Raw genomic sequence first — 25,286 nt, 5'->3', positions numbered from 1 at the left:
GAGCTGTCATATCGCTATTGAATATAGTAAAATCGCTTTAACTGAGCCTTGAAGGGACCAGATAAGAACATCAGAATGAACTGAAAGCTCAACTTATTCAATTGACCTGAAAATCTGCTGAAAACCATTTTTATCGTAGTAATTTTATCTGACAAATACCTGCACGGTGCTTGTCTGCAGTCTACCATATAAACGTGTGTAAGGGCCGCACCTCCATTTCTCGAAGCAGACATAAAAAAAAGATAATAATCCATGTAAGGGCCACACCCAAACTTCTTTTTGCCTATGAGTGAGTGGATACCATTGCAGGGAGCTCGTGGCATTGATGCCGAGCGGGTGAATCTGGTGGTGCACTTTGACGTGGCCCGTGACTTGGAGACGCACCTCCACCGGACAGGACGCGCTGGCCGTTATGGTGAGCATGGGAAAAGCATCCCCATTTTGTGTGAGAGACATCGGGTTTGCTTCCCAGTGGCTAGGAAGGGGTACAAAGCGTGGAAATGCTGTGGACTGGTTTCTGACCAAACTTTACGTCCATCCAGCTGAGCTCTCACAGCTGTTTCTTTTCCCGATGTTACAAATGCATTTTAGTACCAGGTTTCCATGCTTGCATTTGGGTACAGTAGACCCTAATTGGTAGTATGTGACTTTCAGGGACCATGCAAAAACATCATATAATCGATGTGTCATATGATCAGAAATCTTGCAAAAAGTTATGCGTTTGCATATTGAGTGCACCCACTACCCTTGCTGCTAAGATTAAACATAATTCTTTTCTCCATGCATTGTGAAAGGACCCTCATTTTCATTCTGCAGGAGCTAACTACTTTACCTTCCTTATTTGCACAAAACTAGACCAATTTTGTTTTCAAGTAAGATAATGTGAGCTGATTTCATGCTCTGTCTTGGGCTCTTTTATTAATTGTCTAATGCAGTAAATAGAATAATTGGTCTAATTAGCAGTAATCCTATCTTTTAAAACTATTTTATTTGTTCCTTTCTTCTAAAGATTATATGTAGGCATGACTAGCTAACAAGCTTAGATGTCTTTTGTGTGCTTTTACTTTGTCTTTTATTTGTTTTCTTGTGTGTTCAGAAAGTTTCAAATAAGATGAAAATATTTTCTGGTCTGTTTCAAGTTCTTCATAAAGGGAGTGAACTGTATTTATTCCCAGGTATTCAATTCAGTTCAGTTTTTATTCCTTAATGCCTTTATTTCTGGAGGAGTGGGAGTGGGAACACACTTGAAACACAAAAAAAAATAGCGATGGTTATTTAACATTTCAGGTGATTGGTTGCACATTCATGACAAGCAGATGACGATGCAATGGCTACGATGTCACAGGGAAGGCCGTCCCAGTCTGTAGCTGCTCGAAAAATGAGCAAAGAAAAGGTGGTAGTGTGTGATTGTGGGCGCGCAACTTGAAGTGGATGACTTGTGCGGTGAGATGTGCGCCCTGCGGCTTTGATGTGTGGTGCTTGGCTCAGAGGTGAATAAAAAAACTCGTGAAAAAGAGCAAGGCTTGCAATGCAGTGACGAAAAGAGAGTAGCGGCAATCCGGATCTTGCTTTCAGGGTCGAAACACTAGTGTCATATGGGTATGATGGATAAATGAACCGGGCGGCACGATTTTGAACAGATTCCAATGCAGTGATTAGATATGCTTGATGTGGGCTCCAGGTAGCAGATGCGTATTCTAATTTGGGTCTGACAAGCGATTTATATGCGAGCAACTTTACCTGAGGTGGAGCAAGGTGGAGGTGGCGTTTAAGGAAACCTAGTGCTTTGTTTGATGCTGCAATGATGTTGCTAACGTGATCGTGCCATGATAGACCGGAAAAGACAGTGACTCCTAGGTATTTGCATGATTTTGTTAGCTCAACTTGTGTATTAGAAACTGAATAATAAAAGCGATAGGGATTTTAACGATGAAAAAAAGACATTAGCTTGCATATAGTAGGGTTGGGGGGCATTAACCATTTACTGCACCAATTTATTACGCTATTAAGATCTGTCTGAAGCGTGTATAAATCATAACAATTGCTAATGGTGCAATAGGTGATGCAATCATCTGCGAACATTCGAATGCTACAGGAAACAGGCAGGGGCAAGTTGTTAATATATATTAAGAATGGAAAGGGTCTGAGGACTGATCCTTGCAGAACGCCTGACGTAACAGGGATTTAGATAGGTGTCAGTTAACATATACTGACTGACAGCGATTGGTTAAAAATTATTCAATCCATTTTAGTATATTAGGACGTAAGTTTAGCTGTGCATGTTTTAGTAATAGCTGGCGGTGAGGAACCTTGTCAAAAGCTTTTACGAAATCTAGAAAAATGGCATCTGTCTGCATGTTACAGTCAAGTCTATGTGCTTGTGGATGGTGTGGCGACAATGGCTTTAGTGGACACCAGGGCAACCATTTCAATAATGAGTTTATCGTTTAAGAAGCGGTTAGGACGCAAAGTTACGTTTGTTTGGGACAGAAATGTGAATTTTCATGGCGCGGGTGGTGAGGCGTTGTGCCCCTGGGTATGTGTAGTGCTTCGGTGTCCTTGGGTGGAACGGTATTCGCAGCGGAGTTTGCAGTGCTTTCGCGTTGCACGCATGACATACTTCTAGGTATTGACTTTTTGAGAATGTGTGGCCCTACGGTCGACTGCTGCTCTGGGGAACTCTGCGTTGATGGTTCCCTTCCTTCTGGACTTTTAGAGAAGCAGCCACACATGCGTGAGGATGTGTTCTGCCTAACAGAGGATACCAATGTGCCAGCCCTGTCTATGGTGTGCGTCCCAGTTTTGTGCCCCAGCCGTGCTTCCGACATCTTTGACGCTACAGTGGCACCACTTCATTCTAACTGTGCAAAGAAATACATTCTGGTTCCTCATCGCCTACTGTCGGTGGTCAAGGGCTGCTCACGGCTGTGGGCCATCAATTGTTCTTCGCAACCAGTAGTTCTGCCTGTGAATATGAAGATTGCGACGTGCAGCAAGACGACGCCCCGTCGGTGGCGTTGGTTATCGATGCGCTTGGCGAAAGTGCTGCCGCTCCAGCCCCTGACTCACAACTGTATCGGGTGATCAGCCGCTCTCTAACCAGTTTTGGAGGCCTTACTAGTCAAGTATTCTTCCATCTTTGATTTTTCGGAGCCCAGCGGCTCACGGTGCATTCCCGTAACACGTACCCGGAATCGCATTGACACAGGCTACTCACACCCTATTCGACAGAAGCCGTACAGAGTGTCGCCAACAGAACGCCAGGTCATCAGTGAGCAGGTTCGGGATATGCTGGAAAGGGTGTTATTCAAGAGTCATACAGTCCCTGGGCCGCCACTGTAATTCTGGTGAAGAAGAAAGATGGTACATGGCGCTTTTGCGTCGACTATCGCCGCCTGAATGCTGCAACAAAGCAAGATGTGTATCCCCTTCCCCGGATCGATGACGCCATAGATTGTCTGTTCTCCGCATCATATTTTTCATCCGTCGATCTGCGATCGGGATATTGGCAGATCCCTATGCACTGTGACGACAAGAAAAAAACGGCCTTTATCACACTCGATGGCCTGTTTGAATTTAATATAATGCCTTTCGGGCTCTGCAATGCTCCTGCAACTTTCTAGAGATTTATGGATGCTATCCTACGGGGACTAAAATGGCATATATGTATGTGCTACCTCGATGATGTCGCCATTTTTGGCCGGACATTCAATGAGCACAATGAACGCCTCGCTCTCGTGCTGGCCCTTCACAGTGGTCACTGATCATCATTCCCTGTGCTGGCTGATAAACCTCCGTCACCCATCTGGCCGTCTTGCACGGTGGGCAATCCGTTTACAAGAGTTTGATTACACAGTTTCGCACAAGAGTGGACGCCGGCACACTGACGTGGACTGTCTCTCACGCTTACCGCTTCCCACAACGGAATGTGACGCCGACAATTTTGATCATTACATCGCTGCGGTTTTACCTCCATTCCCCGATAGCCGTACATTCCGCACTGAGCAGAAGAAAGATGAGAATCTCAACCATTCTTTACCGCTGCAGGGGACCCTACAGCTTCCAGTCCCTATTGTATACGGGATGGTCTCTTGTACAGAAAGGACTATTCTCCCACTAGTCTCCGCTACCTTCTGGTGGTGCTCGTCAGCCTACGCTCCTCTGTTTTGCGCGTTATGCACGATGACCACCATCGCCACGTCACCTACCTCCCTGGCGAGATGGTCTGGCTTTGGTGTCCACTAAGGAAGCGTGGCTTAAGTCAAACTGCTCGCGCACTATATCGGTCCTTATGTTATCCTCGGTGCAATTAAGGACCTCACCTATCGGATTGCGCGCCTTACCAAAAGTGGCCGACGTTCTTCATGAACTGAGCTCGCTCACGTCGCGCGTCTGAAACCCTGTCATCCTCGTGCTGACGATTGACTCGCCCGGAGGGCTTCGCCTGCAACGGGGGAAGTGTTACGAACTTGTTCTCAAACAGAGCACAGAGGAAGAAGTGTACGCACCCGTTCGACCTTTGTCTTGTGGCACCTGTGTCGTTCCCGCTGGCCGTGTGTACCTAGCATACTGAACCAGCTAGAACGTCTCGGTCGCGACACTAAGGGCGTAACAATATGTAAGGCATGAAGAAAGAAGGCTAGTTGGGTTTCGCAGAAGCTCTTGCGAAACCCATGTTGCGAAGGGTGAAAATATTGAGTCCAGGAAGTTTATAATTTGGGAGGAAATGACGTGTTTCATTATTTTGCAAGGTACACTAATTAATTAAATGGGGCGGTAGTTCAAGGAGGAGTCTTTGTTACCTGGTTTGTAGACTGGAACGACCCTACCATCTTTCCAATCAGTTGGAATGGTTCCTGAGTTGAGTGACTGTGAGAGAAGACATAAATATGCTGCACAAATAGAATTCACATTTTTCAAGATTTTGAATATTTAATATTATGAATTATGGATGAAGTGCCCTCTTCGAAGAAGGTGACAGCTGGCATGAAGGATTCTATTTGAAAGGGTGGTAATTTTGAAGGCACGTCAAGCTCAGTAGTGAAGGCAGATGTAAATGCAATATTGAACATCTCTCCACAATCCTGATCTGTGACTGGTTCATGCACGTCGTTTATTAGTGTAATATTAGGATGATGCGTGGAATTTAAGACATGCCAGAATTGTTTGGGTTTGCTAATTAGTAGGTTTGGTAGATCGTTGTGATAGAATGAGTGCTTGGCGGTGCGAACAGTATGTAAGTATAATTTTTCAGCTTCGTAGTATCTTTCCCATGCGGCAGGCGTGTGGATACGTTTGGCAGTGCGGAAAAGTCGTTTCTATTTGTTTTCGAGCCATTTTAAGTGCCGGGTAAACCAAGAAGTATTGCGGTTAGTTTGAAAGGTAAACTCTGGGCAAACATATCAGTTAAGTGGTTCAATTTGTTTTTGAAGATTAACCAGTTTTCATGGATCGAGCGAGTGTGAAATGCGGATTCATATTCAGGAAAAACGATTTTAAGATCTTCAGCTATTGCATTATAGTTGCCATTAACGTATTGTAGCCCTTGCAGAGGTCCAAATTTTTCTGTATTTTTGTTCCAGTTCTTCTTGCCAGGTGGCTATGAGTGTTGCGAAAGCCTTATGAGGTATCAGTATCTGGTGTTTGGTTCTTGATCACCATCATCAGCCAGGGTATACCCTCTGTGTAGCAAAGGCCTCTTCCACATCCCTCCACTAAACCCGACCCTGAGCCAGCTGCATCCACTTGATTTTTGGCGCTGAGGGGGAAATTCTTGTGTGCGTGCATGCATGAGTGCATGTGTGTTCCATGCTGGCTGTGGCCCATTTATGGAGGCAGTGTGTTCTGTAGGTGAGATTCTTTGCAGTTCAGTGCAGTATGCATCTTAGAATAGCCTTCACGACAATTCTGAAGTACCTGCACAAATAAGTTGTGGTCCGTGCATTGGTCGGTGTTGTTTTTATTTGGCTACCATCGATTAATATTTGTGTATCTTAAGGCAAGAGCCCTCAATTGCTAACTTTCAAGGTTACATTGTGAGGTGCAGCAAATGAATGAATTGTGTCCATGCCAGGACTTGGACCACCATGAGCAGCCGAGCGTGCTAACCAGTATCTCTTGCTAGGCTAGTTGGTGTGACATTGCGTTAAACCAAAGGAAATACAGCGCTAAGTTTTAGACGAACCACGCAGAAAGACGGACGGGACAGGCGCTAGTCCCGTCCGTCTTTCTGTGTGGTTCGTCTAAAACTTAGCGCTGTATTTCCTTTGGTGCTAACCAGTCTGCAGTCAAACTTGGATAATTCGAATTCTGGTTTTATCGAACTCCGCACCACACAATGGAAGGTGCTTTTTTCTCGGAGACGATTCCATCACCCTCGGTCGTTTGCCGCGTGACATTTTTAAGCCACGCATAGAGGGAATGAGAGAGAACAGTTCAGCGATGGCTGGTCTAGAGCAGCGCTGCACCCTTCCCCCAAAGGCGTGCGCATCTGCGGTGATCGTTTGCCGCACGTCAGCACATGACGTTTGCAAGCCATGCGCGTGAAGGAATGAGACGGAACCGATTTAGCGGTGGCCAGCACGGAGCAGACGTAGGCAATGCAGCATTGTTGTTCGGGAGAGGGGAAACGACATGATAGAGCGAACCGCAAGGTTGTGCCAATTCTTCTGCAGAACTTTCTCTGTCTGCCCTTACTCTCCCTTTCCTGGTCTTCACTCGCAGCAACTCGCATTACGCATGCGGCGACAAGCCAGCCCATCTTGTAGCAGACAGAACGTCAAACTCTTCTCCAGTGTGTGCTGCAGACCCTCTGTGCGCTGCGGCTGATGTGCGATGCACGTCTTTATTTTTTTGAGTGAATCATCCATCCTTGTCATTGTGCTGAACGTGCGGCGTACCATGAGCTATAGCAGCTGCGGACGTTAAGAAGCAGCAAAATTTGTTTCTTTTTCTTTTGCTAGAGTTGGCCATCCTTATCGTGATAAACATGCAGTGTAGTGTAAGCTATGGTGGCTGTGGGCTTAAGAAGCAGCAGAGTTTTTTTTTTTTCGTGAGTCATCCATCTTTGCATCTATGAATCATCGATAGCATGCGATCAGCTGCTTTTAGCATTGTTCACCTTTAACAGCATTTGCAGCTATCGCGCTTTCCAATGATTTTGTGGCAGTGGACTTCACCCGCCCCAAGCGCGGCATGATAAATCGAGCGAGGCTTGCGCAATCAAGCCATCACGGGCACTTTACCAGGTTCACTCCCCATCACCGCAGGAGTTAAGCTAACATCAAAAGTATAGTAAAAAAATAAACACACCATGATGTTATCGCTGCACAGCATCTTGGCACGCTGCCAATAAATGAGCTGTGGATGCGGCGTCCGAAACAGAGGGACACGCCATCGATTCTTTTTTTTTTTTTTCAAATTCTCTGCGGCAAAAGTGGAGGGTGGGTTCGCTATGCAAGTTGGTTGATGACGCGACAAATATGGTATCATTTTTCACAATCGCAAGTGCCGTATCAAGCTGACTTCTGTATGTTGAATTATAGATATACAGTCGAACCCAGATATATCGAACTCGAAGGGGATTGCGAAATAGTTCGATATATCGATAATTCGATATTGTAACGGTTGTTACACTAAAGAATTGCTGCAACCGCTGAACAAGAGCGCCGAGAGAGCTGAATCAGGAACGCGGGCAACAGGAACGGGCGGGCACTTCAACATCCTTTACTGCGTCCCATTTCGCTCCTTCTTCTTGTAGCTCTAATGCACATGTCACTATGTCACTACCCCCTCCTCTGGAGCATCGCCCCGATGCGGTGTTACCGTCAGACAGAAGAGCAGGAAGAAAAAGCGTTCAAGAGTTACACCAATAGTCTGGCATCACGGGATAGACTACATGCAGCCTGAAAGTCAGTCAAGGGTTCGCTCGTAGTAGGGCTTCATTCGCACCACATGCACAACGTCACTGCGCTTGCCGTTGTGCGATGAATGAGCCGGCAAGGTTGGTACAACTTCATACGTTACGTCGCTGAGGCGGTGGACAACAAGGTAAGGGCCGAATTAACGGCGCAGTAACTTTTCGGACAGCCTGCGGCGACGAACGGGCGTCCAGGTCCACACATAGTCGCCCGGGTTGTAAGTAACGTAGCGGCGTCTAAGGTTGTAGCGGTCAGCATCGATCTGCCGCTGGCGGTGAATACGCTGTCTGGCCAGTTGCCGCGCTTCTTCCGCGCACTGAGCATAAGTGGCGACATCGACGTCAAATTCAGTCTCACTGTCAGGGAGGTCCACAGGTAGCATAGCATCCAGGGGGGTGGTTACGTGGCGACCGAAGACTAATTCAAACGGAGCGAACCGCTTCGTTTCTTGTTAAGCGGTATTATACGCGAATATTGCGTATGGAAGAATTTGGTCCCATGTTTTGTGCTCAACATCAACATACATGGAAAGCATGTCGGTCAAAATCCTGTTGAGGTGTTCCACCAAGCTATTTGTCTGTGAGTGGTAGGCTCTTGTACGTCTATGGCTGGTGTGCGTGAGCTTCAGTACAGTTGAACCCCGCAATAACGAAAACCGCAATTCTCGATGGAACGAATTTCTCGGGATACGAATTTCTCGATGGAACGAAATAGTTTAGTGGCCCCGGCCAACGTTCATAAGATTCAATGCATTTCATCTCTCTCAACAACGAAACGCTTTCAGACTTCAATCCCGCAACAACGAAGGTTTCTCAAGTAGCATTCCACACATTTTTTTCTTGCGTAAGCCATTGCAGGAAATTAAATCACTGGAATGCGTTTTAGTACACCAGTTTTAACATTTTTGGCGCTTCCACGCTACCAACAAGCACATTTACGCACACAGCCATGTTTGTTTACAAGTTGCTGATGATGATGACTGCGCACTTGTCGTTTGAAAAACAAAAAAATTAATTTGGCGGGCTATGATTTGTTGGCAACCAGTTCTAATGGGCATGTCCATGATAAGTTATTTTTTTGTTGCCAAAATTTTTCTGTACAGTGCGATGATGGGCAATGGTTTTTGTTTCTTTAAATTTTTTATTCTCTTATGTTTAACTTGTGGCTTTGCCGCGCCAGAGGGCAGCGCCACCATCACCATCATCGTATCGCCATCATGGATGTTTGTTGTTTTCTCCATGCCAGCAGGCCACGCATTCACTGTTTCTTTGTCTGGCGAGCCGACGTTGCCGTACCGACTTGCTGACAAGATGCCTCCTCCGACCAAAAAGCAGAAGTTCTTGACGCTTCAGGAGAAGGCTGAACTCATCGCACAAGCTGCCAAAGGAAGGAAGAAGATGGATATTGCGGAAGAGTTTGGAATTCCGTGCAGTTCGCTGTCTACAATACTGAAGTGCAAAGACAGCATCTTGGCTGCCCTGAAGAATGGAGCACGTGCGCAGCACAAGACGGTAACAACAGCGACTTTTGAAGATGTCGACAAGGCTGTGTATGCCTGGTTTTTAGAACAGAGAGCCAACAACGTGCCGCTGTCCGGGGCCTTAGTGCAGCAAAAAGCCCTCGGCTTCGCTTGCCTATTAGGGCACGACAATTTCAAGGCGAGTGCCGGTTGGCTGAGCCGTTTCAAGGCGAGGCATAATATTGTTGCTAAAGTGCTTTCGGGTGAATCTGCAAGCGTCGATGCGGAATCGGCATCAACTTGGATGCGAAAGACGTACGAAGGCATTGAAGCCGAATACAAGCCCTCCGACATTTACAACGCCGATGAAACTGGCCTGTTCTATGAAATGCTGCCATCAAAAACATTGGAACTAAAAGGGCAGCGATGCAATGGTGGAAAGCAAAGCAAAAAACGCATCACGATTTTGTTGTGTTCCAACATGGACGGCTCCGATAAGCGTCCGCTCCTCGTCATCGGCCGCAGTAAAAAGCCGCGTTGCTTTAAAGGGGGTCGCAGGCTGCCCGTGCAATACACAGCCAACCATAAATCCTGGATGACCCGCGCCATCTTTGGGAGTTGGCTGGCCGCCTTCGATGGAGATATGCGAAAGGCAGGAAGGTTTGTGTGCCTGTTCTTGGATAATTGCAGTGCACATTACGTTGATGACACAGCTTTGACCAACATCCGCCTGATATTTTTTCCCCCGAACTGTACCTCCGTGATTCAGCCCTTGGACCAAGGTGTGATACGAAGTGTTAAGTGCGCGTACCGAGGGAGGCTTCTTCAACGGCTGCTCTTGAACATTGAGATGAAGCGCCCGTTGGAAGTTGATTTGTTCATGGCCCTGGAAAGTGGCCGCGGCGTGGACGGCAACAGGAGCAACTATTGTTCAAAACTCGTTCCAGCACGCGGGGTTCGCTACTGAGCAGCTCGCACCCGCCGCATCGCCAGGGTCGCAGCTGCCAGAAGAAAGGGCCGCGCTGGTTAGCGCATGGCAGGAGCTGCGCGGTGTCGACGAGACTGTGCCGGAGGCGTTGGACGACTTCCTCTTTGTGGATGAAAATGTAATAGAGGCTTTACAAAAGTTAGCGCCATCTAGTGAAAGAAACAGAAACTCTGCGCGGCGGCCATGCTTTGCTCAGTCTGCCCGCGCCTCCCATCGAGTACGCTGTCACGTGCGCCTTTGTAGAACCCGTGCATGCACCGAAAGCTGCATTGGAATGCTCACAAGTGATTGTTTCATTTTTTAACATCACAGCAGTCGATGTTAGCTACAAGCTCTATTCGGAATGATGCCAGCATGTTGTTGCGTGCCCTTCTGCAGGCAGCGCACCGTTGTAGACGCGCACGGAATCAAGGTATACGCGTGTATGCGACCGTTCGTTTGCAGTCCTAATCGGCTTTACAAGGGTCATGTAAAGCATTACTACACGTCCCTCAGACTAGGAGCTAGCTCACAGAATGTGCTATCACCTAAAACAGCAAGGTTGTTTTGCGCGCTATGGAGCCTTCTGAACTTGAAGGATAAGCTTATGCTGCGATGGAAGACACGGGAGAAGGAGCAATTCATGTATAACGAACGCTATTGTGCAAATACGTTCTTTGAAACATTTTGTACGTAGGTGGCATTTACCATTGTGTATTGGATTTAAGACACGGGCATGATTACCGAAACTACTTTTCACAGTCGTACGAAATGGTAGTGCTTGGTGCAGAGAGCAATATGGTTGTCTAGTGTGCCCGAGGTGCGTGTTTCACGCTGCAAAAGCAAGCGGCTGCCAAACCCGCGGCGTCTAGAAAAGCAGGAAAAGATGACATCCCACTAGTGTGTTGTAATATGCTCACGTGCAGCCCGTTTCGACCGGTCCACGTCCATAGCGCGCAGCTCAGGTTTTGTACCTGCCAGCGCGGCCGATAAAATAACAAAGCGTGCACTTCGTTTTTGTGCATTTTTTCGAGTCATCCGATGGTTCGCTAATTCACAGCTACCTGAAATTCACTGGAATTTTTAAATATGTCGATTTCTTGTTTATTCCTTCTGTCAGAAAGTAAACATTTGAAGCCGTAATCTCATATGAAAGCGCTGACATTGGAAGCTTCGAGGAATTCGGAGGAGGAGGAACTCGGCTGAAACGAAAAGAAATTTGAAAAGTCAACTCACATTACTGCGAAGTGTTTGTGCCTTGTGCAACTGGCTGTGTTCATAAAATCAGATTTATATTATATCATATCGTTATAAAAAAATTAGGGGGTCACTTAACTCCACCGTTAAAGGTATAACGCGATAGTGTCTCTCTTTCTCATACACACACACGCACGATTTTTTCTTTGTTCACGTGTTATATTTTAGCTCTCTTATTTATTTATTTATTTATTTTATTTATCAAATACTGCAGGTCCTAACTGGGCCCTAGCAGGAGGGGCGAAAAGAATACAATGCAGTGAAATATGAATTCATCAAAAGTAACATACTACACACAAGTGTAGTATGTTATATGTTGTTATGTATGCTATATTTCTATGTTATGTTCATTTCTATCATTTCTTTCTTTATTTTTATTTTATTTCACGTTTTATATTTTTATACACCAGTACACATGTGTCAGCAACAATCGGCTTTCCATTCTGAGCAATTTGACACTTTTGAACACATTCTTCAATTATTTCAATTGATAAATTACACATTCTAAATTTTCTTCCTTAGCATCACCAAGCACTGGTTCTTCATTGTCACCTTTAAACCCTTGCTTTCCAATTTTCCATTTTTTTAGTTTCTTTATTTCATCAAGTAATCAATTATTTACAAAGATTTTATTAACCCGTCATCACCTATTGCACACCAATCAATATTCTATCACTGGAAGCACAAATTACCATGGCACTTTTTTTTTTACGCAGACCCCGATTATTTCCGAGACTAATGCCAACTACTGCATCGAAGGCATGGGAAGGAAAGTGCTAAGCGCCAGTCCAACTTACGTAAAATTACGCACGATCCTTTTATCATAAAATAAAATGCATCCTCGCTCATTTCACCAACCAAGTATCTTCCAGTGGGATGAGCGACGGTGATTGCGCAAACCAAGCAAACATACTCGCGATGATCTCTCATAGGCGTTTAAGTAAACAGCAAAGGCGCACAGATAAAAAAAAATCCACATTACAGAACTCTGGATACTGTACCTGGATAGGGATGACGCTGCGGATTGCCGAGGGGCTCATACACGACTCATAGAGCAATTTGTAACTGCGCTCGGCAGTGCGGCCGGTGGGCCCCGCCACGTCTCGGCTGTCAAAATACGCTTCTAGGCGTCGCTAACAGAAACCGCCAGGGACCGAAGAGAGGTCCAAGCACAGCACACTAGGTTGAAACGTGAAAAGCGCGAACAGAACGGCAAGCGCTGACGGACGGACACGAAGCGAACGGATGAAGCGAACAAAATATGGCGGCCAGAGCGGGATCAGCGTGCCGCTCATGGTTGCCAGACGTACCTTTGTAAACCCTCTATTGTCCATGAGGAATTGACAGATGACACCATCATCAAGAATGTGTGCAGCATAACTGAGGAGAGTGACGACGAAGGCGACGACGATCAGCTCGAGAAAAAGGAGGCAAGTCCGCGGGATGTGCTCGATGCTCTCGACACCTTACGTTCATTCATCGGTGCTCACGATGACGATATTGCAATGGAAAGCCTGCTCAGTTGCGAGAGCAGAGTTTTGACGCTGCTGCAAAGCAAGAAGAGGCAAACGTCAATTACAGACTTTTTTAAATAAAGTTGCGCTTCCGCAGGTTCAGGTTCGTACTTATTCATCTGTACAGTCCCGTTTTCGCGATAACGAAATTCTCGCGAGAACGAAAAATTTTCTTGCCCCCGGTAATTTTGTTATTGCGGGGTTCAACTGTATAGCCTGAGTGAATCGAGCCGTAAATGCAGCTACACGGTCGGTAACGATGGCTGCAGGAGCCCCATGGCACAGGACCATGTCGTGGACAAAGAATTCAGCGACTTCAGCAGTAGTAACGTTTGCAAGTGACGCAGTTTCAGCGTACCGCGTCAAATAATCCGTCGCGACCACAATCTACCGTTTTCCAGTGGACGACTTCTGAAAAGGGCCGAGGAGGTCTATGCCAATTTGCTGAAAAGGGGTCTTTGGGGGTGCTATAGGCTGCAGAAAGCCAGCTGGTCTCAGAGGAGGAGATTTGCACCGTTGGCATTCACGGCATGTTGCTACGTATTTACGCACTGATGGTAGTATATTGGGCCAGTAGTACTTCAGCCGAATCTTTGCCAGTGTGCGACTGATCCCCAAGTGGCCGGCGGATGGTTCGTCATGACAAGCACTTAAGATTTCGGGCCGCAATAGGGTTGGCACAACAAGCAGAAACGTCTCCCTGGTGCTGTCAAAGATGCGCTTGTAGAGCACTCCACGCCATAGAGTGAAGGACCGTAGCTCACGATGACACAAACGGGGTACACTAGCATTAACACCCTCCAGGTACTCAATGAGTAGCGACAACTCAGAGTCGGTCCGGTCCGTTGAAGTTGTGCCATACAAGAGATGCTAACGGCACAAAGAATAGGACAATCTTCGGTGATGTTTTAGCCGGTTCCACAGGTGCTCGTGATAAACAGTCTGTGTCTTGGTGCTGCCGGCCTGACTTATAGACGACTGTCAAGTCGTACTCCTGTAACCGGAGGCTCCACCTGGCCAACAATCCAGAAGGATCATTAATGCTGGCTAGCCAGCATAGCGAGTGATGATCACTGACAACACAAAACGGTTGCCCGTAGATGTACGGTCGGAACTTACTCAGAGCCCAGATGACTGCAACACACTTTTTCTGTCGTCGAATAGTTCCTTTCCGGACGAGAAAGTGTACGGCTCGCGTAGGTGAGGACTCGTTCTGCATCATCCTGCCACTGTGTGAGGATCGCTCCGAAGCCGACATTGCTGGCGTCAGTGTAGATATCTGTGTCTGCATTCTCGTCAAAATGAGCTAGTATCGGTGGACTTTGCAGGCAGCGACGGAGTTTCTTTAAGGCTTCGTCTTGGGCACTCCCCCATAAAAAGGGTGTGTCACCTTGAGTCAAGGCTGTCAATGGCTCAGTTAGGAGAGAAAAATCTTTAACAAAGCGGCGGTAATACGAGCAGAGGCCCAGAAAATGTCGGAGGGCCTTCTTGTCGGTTGGGCGTGGGAAACTGGAAACGGCGGAAGTCTTGTCGGGATCTGGGAGAACACCTTGTGCGCTGACCACATGTCCCAAGAAACGGAGCTCCTCGAAGGCAAAATCACATTTCTCTGGCTTGATAGTTAATTGTGCAGACTGGAGAGCTTGAAGGACAATGCGCAATCGCTGCAAGTGTTGTTCAAAACTAGACGAAAATATGACCACGTCGTCCAGGTACACAAGACATGACTGCCACTTCAGACCAGCTAAAACAGTGTGCATCATGCATTGAAACATGGCCGGCGCAGAGCAGAGTCCAAATGGGCGCACCTTAAATTCGTACAGACCGTCGGGCATCACGAACGCTGTTTTCTCGCGGTCTCACTTGTCCACCTCGATCTGCCAATATCCGCTTTTCAGGTCTAAGGAAGAGAAGAACCTGGCGTCTCGGAGTCGGTTAAGTGCATCATCGATCCTGGGTAGTGTGTACACGTCCTTTTTAGTAACCTGATTCAGTTTCCTGTAATCGACGCAAAATCGTAACGTGTTGTCTTTTTCACCAAGACGACTGGCGACGCCCACGGACTTGTTGACGGCTGTCTAACATCGTCTGCAAGCATTTCATTGACTTGCAGTCTAATAGCCTCCCGCTCTTTACGCAAAACACGGTATGGACACTGACAAACTGGTGGCATGGCTGAATCGATGACGATGCGATGCTTGGCTACCGGCATACGTCCGACCTTGGAGCTCGTCGCGAAGCAATCTTTAAAATCTAGTAGCAGGGATGAAAGAAGGTTCTTTTGATGAGGTGACAAAACCGGGTTGATTTTAATCCTCTGAAGGGCGTTGTGTGCTGCGGCATCGTCATGAAGATTCATTTCCACGGGGCACAGATCCGGCAACCCATCTACATCGTGGAGGAAGGCGACAGCCGTTCTCTTCGTGAGGTGTTGAATTTCATTGGTGAAATTCATCAGGAAAACTGTCGCACAGCCGTCATTCAGGTTGACAAGACCGCGTGCAATAGCCACTCCCTTCTTGAGCAACAGCGAAGGGTTACTGTCCGCAATACCTTCATATTCGTGAAACCAGTTGTTCCTAACACCAGCACACTGGACCGTGGTGGCAGCATTACGTTGTCTTCGACAATACGCAGAGCGTTGACTCCTGGGTCTTCTGTGTCACTGTGCGCCAAGGCTTGCTTTGTCGAGGCTTACTCGCGCCTCGTGTAGGTCGATCACAGCACCGTTTGCCTGTAGAAAGTCAAGGCCCAGGATCAAATCCCTCGAACACTCGCGCAAAACGACGAATTCACCGACGTAGACGAAACCGCGGATGCTGATTCGGGCTGTGCACCTTCCGGCCGGGCTAATGAGGTGACCTCCAGCCGTGCGAATGCTAGAGCCCAACCACGGCGTCAAAACTTTGCTGAAGTCCTGGGCGAGGGCATGGCTCATCACTGAATAATCTGCCCCAGTATCAAGCAAAGCGACAATGTCAGTATCGTCAGTACAAATCAGAGGTAGCACGTCGGATGCTGTCGCTACCCTGCCCCTGTGAGAAATCAGCGTTTCGCCGTATCGGCAACGGAGGATCTTTGGTTTTCCCGACAGCAGCGGCCTTGCCTCCGGAGACCCCTGGAATTAGTTTTCCCGACGTAGACTGGGAGAACGCTGCTCAGGATAGCCGGTGTCTCGGCGAGGACTTGGGGAACGGTAACGCAGAGGAGACGATGATCTAGAGTCATAACGGCTGTATGTTCCAGGCCTCTGACGAGCCTACAGGTGAGCTTTGATTTCGAATGGTCGTTCGCCGTTCCGTGGGCAAGGGTCATCGGGCGCGAAACCACACAGGCCCACTCGGCGATATGGGCAGGCCCTGTAAAGATGACTTGCCTCACCACAGTGGTAGCAGAGGGGCCGCCGGTCCGGTGTACGCCACACATCACATTTCCGTGGCCGCTGATAGACTGGTCGAGCAGGCACACTGGAAAGACCAGGCTGTTGCACTGCTTGAGTGGCGGTATTCACATCGTAGACTGGTGCTGGCGCCTGACAGAGGACAGCTGCATATGTCGGTCTGACCTCAGTCTGTCTAGGAATCTCAGAGACTTGTTGCTGCTGCGATGCCAGGCGCACCTCGTCCCGGACGACTTTAGACAGCGATGTAACAGACGGCGCGCTGGGAGACACCTGGAGGGCTTGCAATTCCTCCCTGATGATTGACCTGATTAGGTCACGTAAAACAGCTATGTCACTCCCTAGCGGCCTCGAAGAAATAGCGGGCCCAAGCGGGCTTACATCTCGATTGTATTGCCGGGCTCGTTGCAGGAGTGTCGCCTCCATGGTGGTCGCTTCAGTGAGAAATTCGGCAACAGTATGTGGTGGACTGCGTCACCAGACTGGCGAAAAGCTCCTGCTTGACACCGCGCATGAGGTGGCGAAGCTTCATCTCCTCGGCCATGGAGGGGTCAGCACGCTTGAAGAGGCGCGTCACGTCCTCCACATACATGCATGCAGACGCTTTCGTTAGTGCGCTGGTTACGGGAGTGAAGCGCAGCTTCAGCTTTCTCCCGGCAGTCGGCGTTGGGGAATGTAGCTAGGAGATTTTGGCGAAATGTCTCCCAGGTGGACAGGTTGCTCTCATGGTTCTCGTACCATGTCCTTGCGGAGTCCTCAAGTGCAAAATACACGTTATGGAGCTTACTGTCGTCGCTCCAACCGTTGTAGCGGGCGACCCGCTCGAAAGTGTCAAGCCAGTCTTCCGCATCCTCGCACACGTCGCCGTGGAAAGATGGCGGTGTTCGCTCGTGTGGTAGAGGATGGGCGCCGTGGACCTGCTATCTGTGGTCGTTTCTGGTGGAACAGGCAGTCGAGGCAGCGTCGTCCTCGTTGAGGTGGTAAGAGGCCCGAATTCAGGTGACTGGCCGCGGCTTGGGCGCTGATGGACCGGTGTGAGATCCGTGTTTCTATCTTGTAGACTTACGCAGGTTGGGAAGCTTGCCCAGCTCGACTCCACCAGATGTGTAACGGTTGTTCACTAAACAATTGCTGCAACCGCTGAACGAGGGCACCGAGAGAGCTGAATCGGGAACGCGGGCAACAGGCACGGGTGGGCGCTTCAAAGTCCTCTACTTTCGTCCCATTTCGCTCCTCCTTCTTCTCGCTCTAATGCACGTGTCAATATACAGAAATCGGCATGTGACGGCACTTACGATGTGAAAAAATGATACCGTATTTGTCGCATAATCAACTCACTCGCACAATAAACCCACCCTCCACTTTTACACCTGAGAATTTGAAAAAAAAAAAACGTTAAGGCCAGCTCGCTCACATGCAAGCGATTGAGCGATCTCAACGACAAATGGCAGCGACAGAGCGAAAAATTTACAACTTGCTGGAACTGCGTCCCTCTCGCTGCTTGAGCTACCGCGGCAGCTCAAAACAGGTTTCTGTCGCCACGACAGAAATCTCGAGCGTTTTCGCTTGCATGTCGATGGCGCATGCCACTCCGTTTCGGTCGTTTCATTCACAGCTCATCTCTTGGCAGCATGCCAAGATGCTGCGCAGCGATAACATCATGCCGTGTTTATCTTTTGATAGTCCCTGGGGTGGCGAGGAGCGAACTTGGCAGAGTGCCAAGCCTGGATCGATTTATCACGCCGCGCTTGGGGCGGGCGTAGTCCACTGCCACAAAATAATTGCAAAGCGTGATAGCTGCAAATGCTGTTTGAAGCAAAAAATGCTAAAAGCCGGCGTCATGATCACAGTTGACCGTGTGCTTTCGTTGATTCATACGTGCAAAAATAAACAACTCCGGCAAAAAAAAGCTGCCGCTTTTCAACGTCTGCAGCTGCCATATCTTACGCTACGCCGCGCGTACAGCACGATAAGAATGAACGACTCTCACAAAAAAAAAAAGAGAGAGAGAGAGATATCTGCCGCTTCTTAACATCCGCAGGCACCATAGCCACGTCAGCTGGCGCGCGCAGAGAGTTCGCAACACACGCTGGAGAAATCATCTGACGTTCAGTCTAAAAACGGGCTGAGCTGGCTTGGCGCATGGGTAGCGCGTGCTACTGCGAACGAAAACCTGGAGAGAGAAGGAGAGAGATAGCTCGGCAAAAGAATGGGCACACTGTTGTGCTCGCTGTATCGCGTTTTTTTCCCTCTCGTTACCACTGGTTCTGTCTGGTTCATTCACGCACATGGCTTGCAAATGTCACGTGCTGGCGTGCGGGAACGGTAACCGCAGACGCGCGCACCTTTGGAAAATGGACGCTGCGCTGCCGTAGACCAGCTGTCGCCGAGCTGTTCCCTCATTCCTTCCGCGCACACTTGAAAACGTCACGCGGCAAACTGCCGAGGATGATGCGATCGTCTTTGGGGAAGGCACAGCTTCCAGTGTGTGGTGCGGAGTTCGATATATCGAAGGACCGGTGAAATTGAGTTCGATATTCGTCGCGAGATCGACCTAGAGGTGGCGCCACCGGTCAATCTGGTAGTGTGGATCGGCAGCCGGCAGCGCTCGCAGAAGCGCACGCTGTGTAGGTCTGCTTCCGAGTTTACGCCGGGTTTGTTGGCGATGAAAACGCGTCTTCTGCAGTATTTCTGCAATATTGCAGAAAAATTCCAAGGATTTTGCCAATGCAGCAGAAGAAGAGCGGATTTTAGGAAAACAAAGCACGCAACCACCAGTCTTCTAGATTTACTTTGCACATTTCTTGCGCTGTACCGCGCTCACGCGCCCTATGCTTGGGCCTGCCTAATGACAGCTTTGTTTTTCTTATCGACTTTTAAACAGTTTGCGCGTGTCTCATGCAAGTGAGACCGGCGAATTTAGTGTCAAGCCCACGTAGATACAAGGTTCGTGCTCTGACCTGCAGTAATTTAGATTGAATACAGAAAGAGAGAAACGGCGTCACAGCTTTGCTCAATTCCTGGGCGAGGGCGTGGCTCATCACTGAATAGTCTGCACCGGTGTCAAGTAACGCGATCGTGTCAGTTCCGTCAAGTGTCATGCACAAATCAGAAGTAGCGCGTCGGATGCTGTCGCTACCCTGCCCCTGTGAGAAATCAGCGTATCGGTGTATCGGCGGCGGAGGATCTTCAATTTTTCCGACAGCAGCGGCCCTGCCTCCGGAGACCGCTGGAATTAGTTTTCCCGGTGTGGACTGGGAGAACGGCGCTCAGTATTGCTGGGGTCTCTGCGAAGGCTTGGGGAACGGTACCGCAGCGGAGATGACGATCCTGAGTCATAGCGCCTGTATCTCCCAGGCCTCTGACTGGCCGACAGATGAGCTTCTATTTCGAGCGGCCGTTCGCCGTTTCGTGGACAGGGCGCGTCGGGTCCGAAGCTGCGAAGTCCCACTCGGCGATACGGGCATGCACGGTAAAGGTGGCCGACCTCCCCGCAGTGATAGCAGATTGGCCTGCGGTCCCGCGTACGCCACACGTCCGACTTACGAGGGCTTGTAACAGGCACCATAGCTTGAGCCGATGCTTCATATGGACTGATGTGGCTAACCACCGGTGTCGGGTCAATAGGACCACAGGCAGCTGCTTGACGTGCAACGCATGCGTATGTTCGTTTGTCATCGACCCGTGGAGGCATGGTAGCGACAGGATCGTAGGCAGCTGCCTGACGAACATCGGATGTGTGCGTGGGCATTTCATCGATGCGCTGCTGCAGTACGCTGGTGACCAGGAATTCACGAGCAGCCTGGCGTACTTCATCTCTGACGACTTCGGTCAGTGATGTCACTGGCGCACTCTGAGGCAGACGGAAACGTTGGAGTTCCTCTCGAACAACCGACCGAATGAGGTCACGTAAGGCGTCCGCACCGCCTCCATGGCACGACGAAAAAACATCTGGGGCCAGGCTGCTGACATCTCGGTTGGAGCGTCGTTTCCATGGTTGTTGCTTCCGCGAGGAATTCTGCAACGGTACGCGGTGAATTGCGAACGAGGCCCACAAACAGCTCCTGCTTAACTCCACGCATGAGGTGGCGAAGTTTCTTCTCCTCTTTCATATTGGGGTCTGCGCGCTGGAAAAGACGGGTCATGCGTACACTATCATTAGGCCGCTGGTTTCTGGACTGAAGTGCAGCTTCAGCTTTCTCGCGGCGATCATGGCAAAATGCTTGCCAGGTGGTAAGGGCGCCCTCGTGGTTTTCGAACCACGTACGCGCAGATTCTTCTAGGGCAAAGTGAACATTATTGAACTTTCGCTCGTCACTCCAGCCGTTGTACCGAGCCACTCGCTCGAAGGTAGCCAGCCAATCCTCAGCGTCTTCGAAGACGTCGCCGTGAAAAGATGGTGGTGTTCGCGGCGGGTGGCAAAGGATCGGAGCTGGGAGCCTGGGATCAGTGGCCATGTCGAGGTGGCTCGAGATTTGCGGCTGCGTGATCCTCGTAGGGGTGGAAAGGGGCCCAACCTCAGGCGACTGTCCGCCCGGAGTCAGATCCGTCGTGAAGCGTGTAAACGTGGAAAAATGTACCCAGCGCACTCCACCAGACTGTAACGGGTATTGTGCCAAACGTCCAGGCAACGTCCTGAGCCTAGAAGACTGCCGAAGTCCGAGAGCGGTCCGAGCAGCGGTATGAGCGCGGTTCCAGGCAACTAACTTCGTCGTCTACGCCAACTAGCAACCACTTCATCGTCTACGTCAACTAGCCACTGATTGTCTCCGCTTCGTCGTCGACTATAGTTTGTATGAATATTGTGAAAGAAGGCTAGGTTGAGACGGCAAGGTCGTGACGGCAAGGCCAGCGATGCCTTGTCTAGCGTTTTAATCCGGTGACAAAAACCCAGGCGCGTGCCGGATCCGGCGCCACGGGACGATGATGATGGTATGTACAAATGAAAGAGGAAAATCATGGAATGAACAAATTAAAGAACATCCACGGAAGGCTCACACAATCTGCCCGGGGGGTCGGAAGCGGCCAGCCTGGCCGCTTCTAACTAAGCGATGCATTGCAGCTCACAAACGGTTTCATGCGAGACACATGAACAATTTCAGTTCACGGTGGCGTCGATCAGCGGGGGGATCAACAGGCATCACTTTGTAATTCACTGGGGAAGTTTGGCTTATGACCTCATAGGGACCTACGTAGCGGTGGTGGAATTTGTCACTAAGGCCAGGGGTGCGCAATGGTGTATAAAGCAGTACTTCGTCGCCAGGACGAAAAGAGACCACTCGATGTGTAGAATCATAGCGAGTCTTGCGGTCTTCCTGGCACGCTGCCGTGTTGAGGCGGGCAAGATGACGGCATCTGGCCACACGAGATAAAAAATGGGCAGGTACTGATGTGGAGTAGTCGGGCGTAGAGAAGGAAGCGTCGAGAGTTGTATTGGGAGGACGGCCATAAACGAGGAAAAATGGAGAATAACCGGTAGTCCGTTGTACCGCTGTGTTATAGGCGAATGTGACAAATAGTAGAATAGTGTCCCAATTTCGATGATCTGGTGTGATGTACATGGATATCATGTCTGACAATATCGTACTTGACTCGAGGATTAAGCAGGTTAAGTGTAGCATTTGCAGCGCACTGCATGGTGAGTTGCTTTAGACTGAGTGCACATCAACTCCGGCCCAGACAACCACGCACAAGTATTCCCCAATAATGAGATCACGCGACACCATACAGGAAACCTCGCCGCACAGGAAAGCTGATTGTTCACGTGTACAGCGCTGAGTGGATTGAATTTGCCGAGATGCTTTTTGCGGCCACTTTCATAGAATGTGATAGTGTATTAACGCATGCGCCACAAACTGTAAATGATTTCCTGATACTGAGGAAAGTATAAGGGATTTCTGATGTGTATGATGTTAATATATAACGGTAAATTAGTAGTGTAATTATTTTGTTTTACAATGCGAATAAATTTCACCCTGTGAGAGAACTTTTACTCACTGACAGAATTTACAATAATCAGCGATTAATATTCAGTAACGTTAAAGTGCAAGCTACGAATTACTCGCTGCAAAGACATCGTTATAAACTGCGCATGGGCACTGTCATGTTCTGGGAAGCAATTTTACAGGCTGAAAATATCTTTATCCCTAATTATTTAGCAGTGACTAAATCTTATGCAATTTATTACTTATTTATTTATTTATTTATTTAATATACACCTAAGGGCCCTCTGTCGAGGGTATTACACAGGGAAGAGCATTGACACACAAGAATGCAAAACAAGAATGTGTAAGCACCAAGCTGCAAATACATAAATACAGAACAAAACACAAGTATAAAACAAAAAATAACCTGTAATATAGGTTATAATTCACACGAAAAGAGAACAGAAAGTGCATTAGAGGCTTAATATAACTGCTCTAACAATACAAAATAGCAAAACAGCTGAATGCAGCATGTGGCACGATCAATGAGTAATGCTAGACAGACATTTGGGTTAATAGGTCCTGAAACTTGTTCAGGTTCCTTTCTGAAGCGATGTGTGATGTTCGATTATGATAGTCGACGATAGTACGAGGTATGAAGGAGTCCGCAAAAGAAGTGTGGCATGATATGCGTTTAACTTTCAACGCGTGGTCGCTACGTGGAAAAAATGATTGAGTTGATTAAAAAAATCGTCATGCAGCCATCATGCAGCAAAACATGATGATTTATGGAAAGAGCCAAGCGTGTTAATTTGTGACGATGTGATAACATATCAAGTTCGGCGCGAGCCTTTAGTGCGATGACGCTAGTGTGACGAAAATAATCCGAAAATATGAATCTAACGGCCCGGTTTTGCGATGCTTCCAACTCATCTATAAGGTCTGCTTGATCTAGGTCCCAGATAGCCAACGCATATTCGATTTTAAGCTGTATTAAGGTAACGGCAGTGCAGCGGTGGCGTAGCGGTAGAACATCCGCCTCGTATGCAAGAGGACCGGGGTTCAAATCCCGGTGCCGCGCAATTCTCCACCGGATGAAAAAAAAAAACACGTGTCGGAATTGCATAAACAGGTTTGGGGTGTGACCTGATGCCGGTGAACACTTCTGGCAACGCACTCCCTCACCAGAACAGGAGTTGGCCACCCTGGTGCAGTAATTGGCCGCAACCTCTCATGATAAGCTCCACAAAACCCCGGCCCTCAGTCACCAGCGGCAGCGGAACAACTGACCACGGCGGTGGTCAGACCTGTGACGCAGCGGGGGGTGCTAAGAATCTCTGGCTCCGCTGGACAGGCCGCCATTGGAAACTGACCCTGGCAAAGTTTAATGCTAGAACCCTAGCTAGTGAAGCTAGTTTAGCAGTGCTGTTAGAGGAACTAGAGGGTATGAAATGGGATGTCATAGGGCTTATTGAGGTTAGGAGGCCAAATGAGGCATATACTGTACTGAAGGATGGGCATGTACTGTGTTATCGAGGTTTACCAGAGAGGCGAGAGCTAGGAGTAGGTTTCCTTGTCAATAAGCATATAGCGGGCAATATAGATGAGTTCTGTAGTATTAATGAGAGGGTGGCAGGCATCGTAATTAGGCTTAATAAGCGGTATAAACTGAAGGTTGTACAAGCCTATGCACCTACATGTAGTTATGATGACCAGGCAGTTGAAAGCTTCTACGAAGATGTAGAATCGGCAACGCGAACAATAAAGACGCAGTACACTGTACTAATGGCCGACTTCAATGCCAAGGTAGGGAAAAAGCAGGCAGGAGACAAGGCAGTAGGTGACTATGGCATTGGTTCTAAAAATAGCAGGGGGGAGTTACTAGTTGAGTTTGCAGAGCGCAATAACTTACGAATCATGAACACCTTCTTCAGCAAACGGAAGAATCGGAAATGGACATGGAAAAGTCCTAACGGGGAGACTAAAAATGAAATCAACTTCATAATGTGTTCAACCCCCACCATTATGCAAGATGTAGAGGTAATCGGGAAAGTACGATGCAGTGACCACAGGATGGTGAGGTCCCAAATTAGCCTAAATCTGAAGAAGGAACGCAACAGATTAGTAAGAAAGAAACCCTTCAATGAATTAACGGTGAGGGGAAGGGCAGAAGAGTTCAGGATCTCGCTACAGGATAGGTATTCAGCTCTAACTGAGGATGGCGACATTACCCTAGAGGCAAGGAACAATAATTTCAGAGATATACGGTGGCATATACGTAACAATATCATTACTGAGTGCGCAGTAGAAGTAGGCGGTAGGATAATTAGAGAGGATACCGGTAAGCTGCCTAATGAGACGAAAGATTTGATTAAAAAACGCTGAAAGCTTCCAATCCAACAGACCAGATCGAATTGGTCGAGATATCAAAGCTAATCAATAAGCGCAAGGTGGCCGATATAAGGAAGTATAACATGGAGAAAATTGAGCATGCTGTAAAGAACGGGGGAAGCCTTAAAGCGGTAATGAAGAAATTGGGCATAGGCAAAAACCAGATGTATGCGATAAGGGACAAGGCGGGCAACATCTTCACGAATATGGACAAGATAGTCAAATTAGCCGAGGAGTTCTATACAGACCTCTACAGTAGCCAAAGTAATCAGGACCGTAATGAGATTGGCGGTAGGGAAAAACAGTCAGACGTTCCCCCAGTGACGAAGGACGAGGTCAAGAAAGCACTAGAAACTATGAAAAGGGGGAAATCAGCTGGAGAGGATCAGATAACTACAGATTTGCTGAAGGACGGGGGGGATATCGTGCTAGAAAAACTGGCCACCCTGTATACG

The 25,286-nt window shown here is 48.4% G+C and overlaps 1 protein-coding gene across 1 annotated transcript in view; it reads left to right on the top strand.

The window, feature by feature from the left end:
• Positions 1 to 25,286, top strand: part of LOC146209807 (uncharacterized) — a 101,906-nt gene that overhangs the window by 64,578 nt on the left and 12,042 nt on the right. The window contains exon 8 of the mRNA XM_084603954.1: positions 310 to 415. Within this exon, the coding sequence (XP_084460080.1) occupies positions 310 to 415 (106 nt within the window). The remainder of the gene's footprint in view (positions 1 to 309; positions 416 to 25,286) is intronic.

This window comes from Amblyomma maculatum, chromosome 1 (genome assembly GCF_055883805.1).
Source record: "Amblyomma maculatum isolate TAMU_Amacu chromosome 1, ASM5588380v1, whole genome shotgun sequence".
NCBI lineage: Eukaryota > Metazoa > Arthropoda > Arachnida > Ixodida > Ixodidae > Amblyomma > Amblyomma maculatum.
The sequence above is the reverse complement of the archived record's forward strand: the minus strand, read 5'-3'. Positions and strand labels throughout refer to the sequence as shown.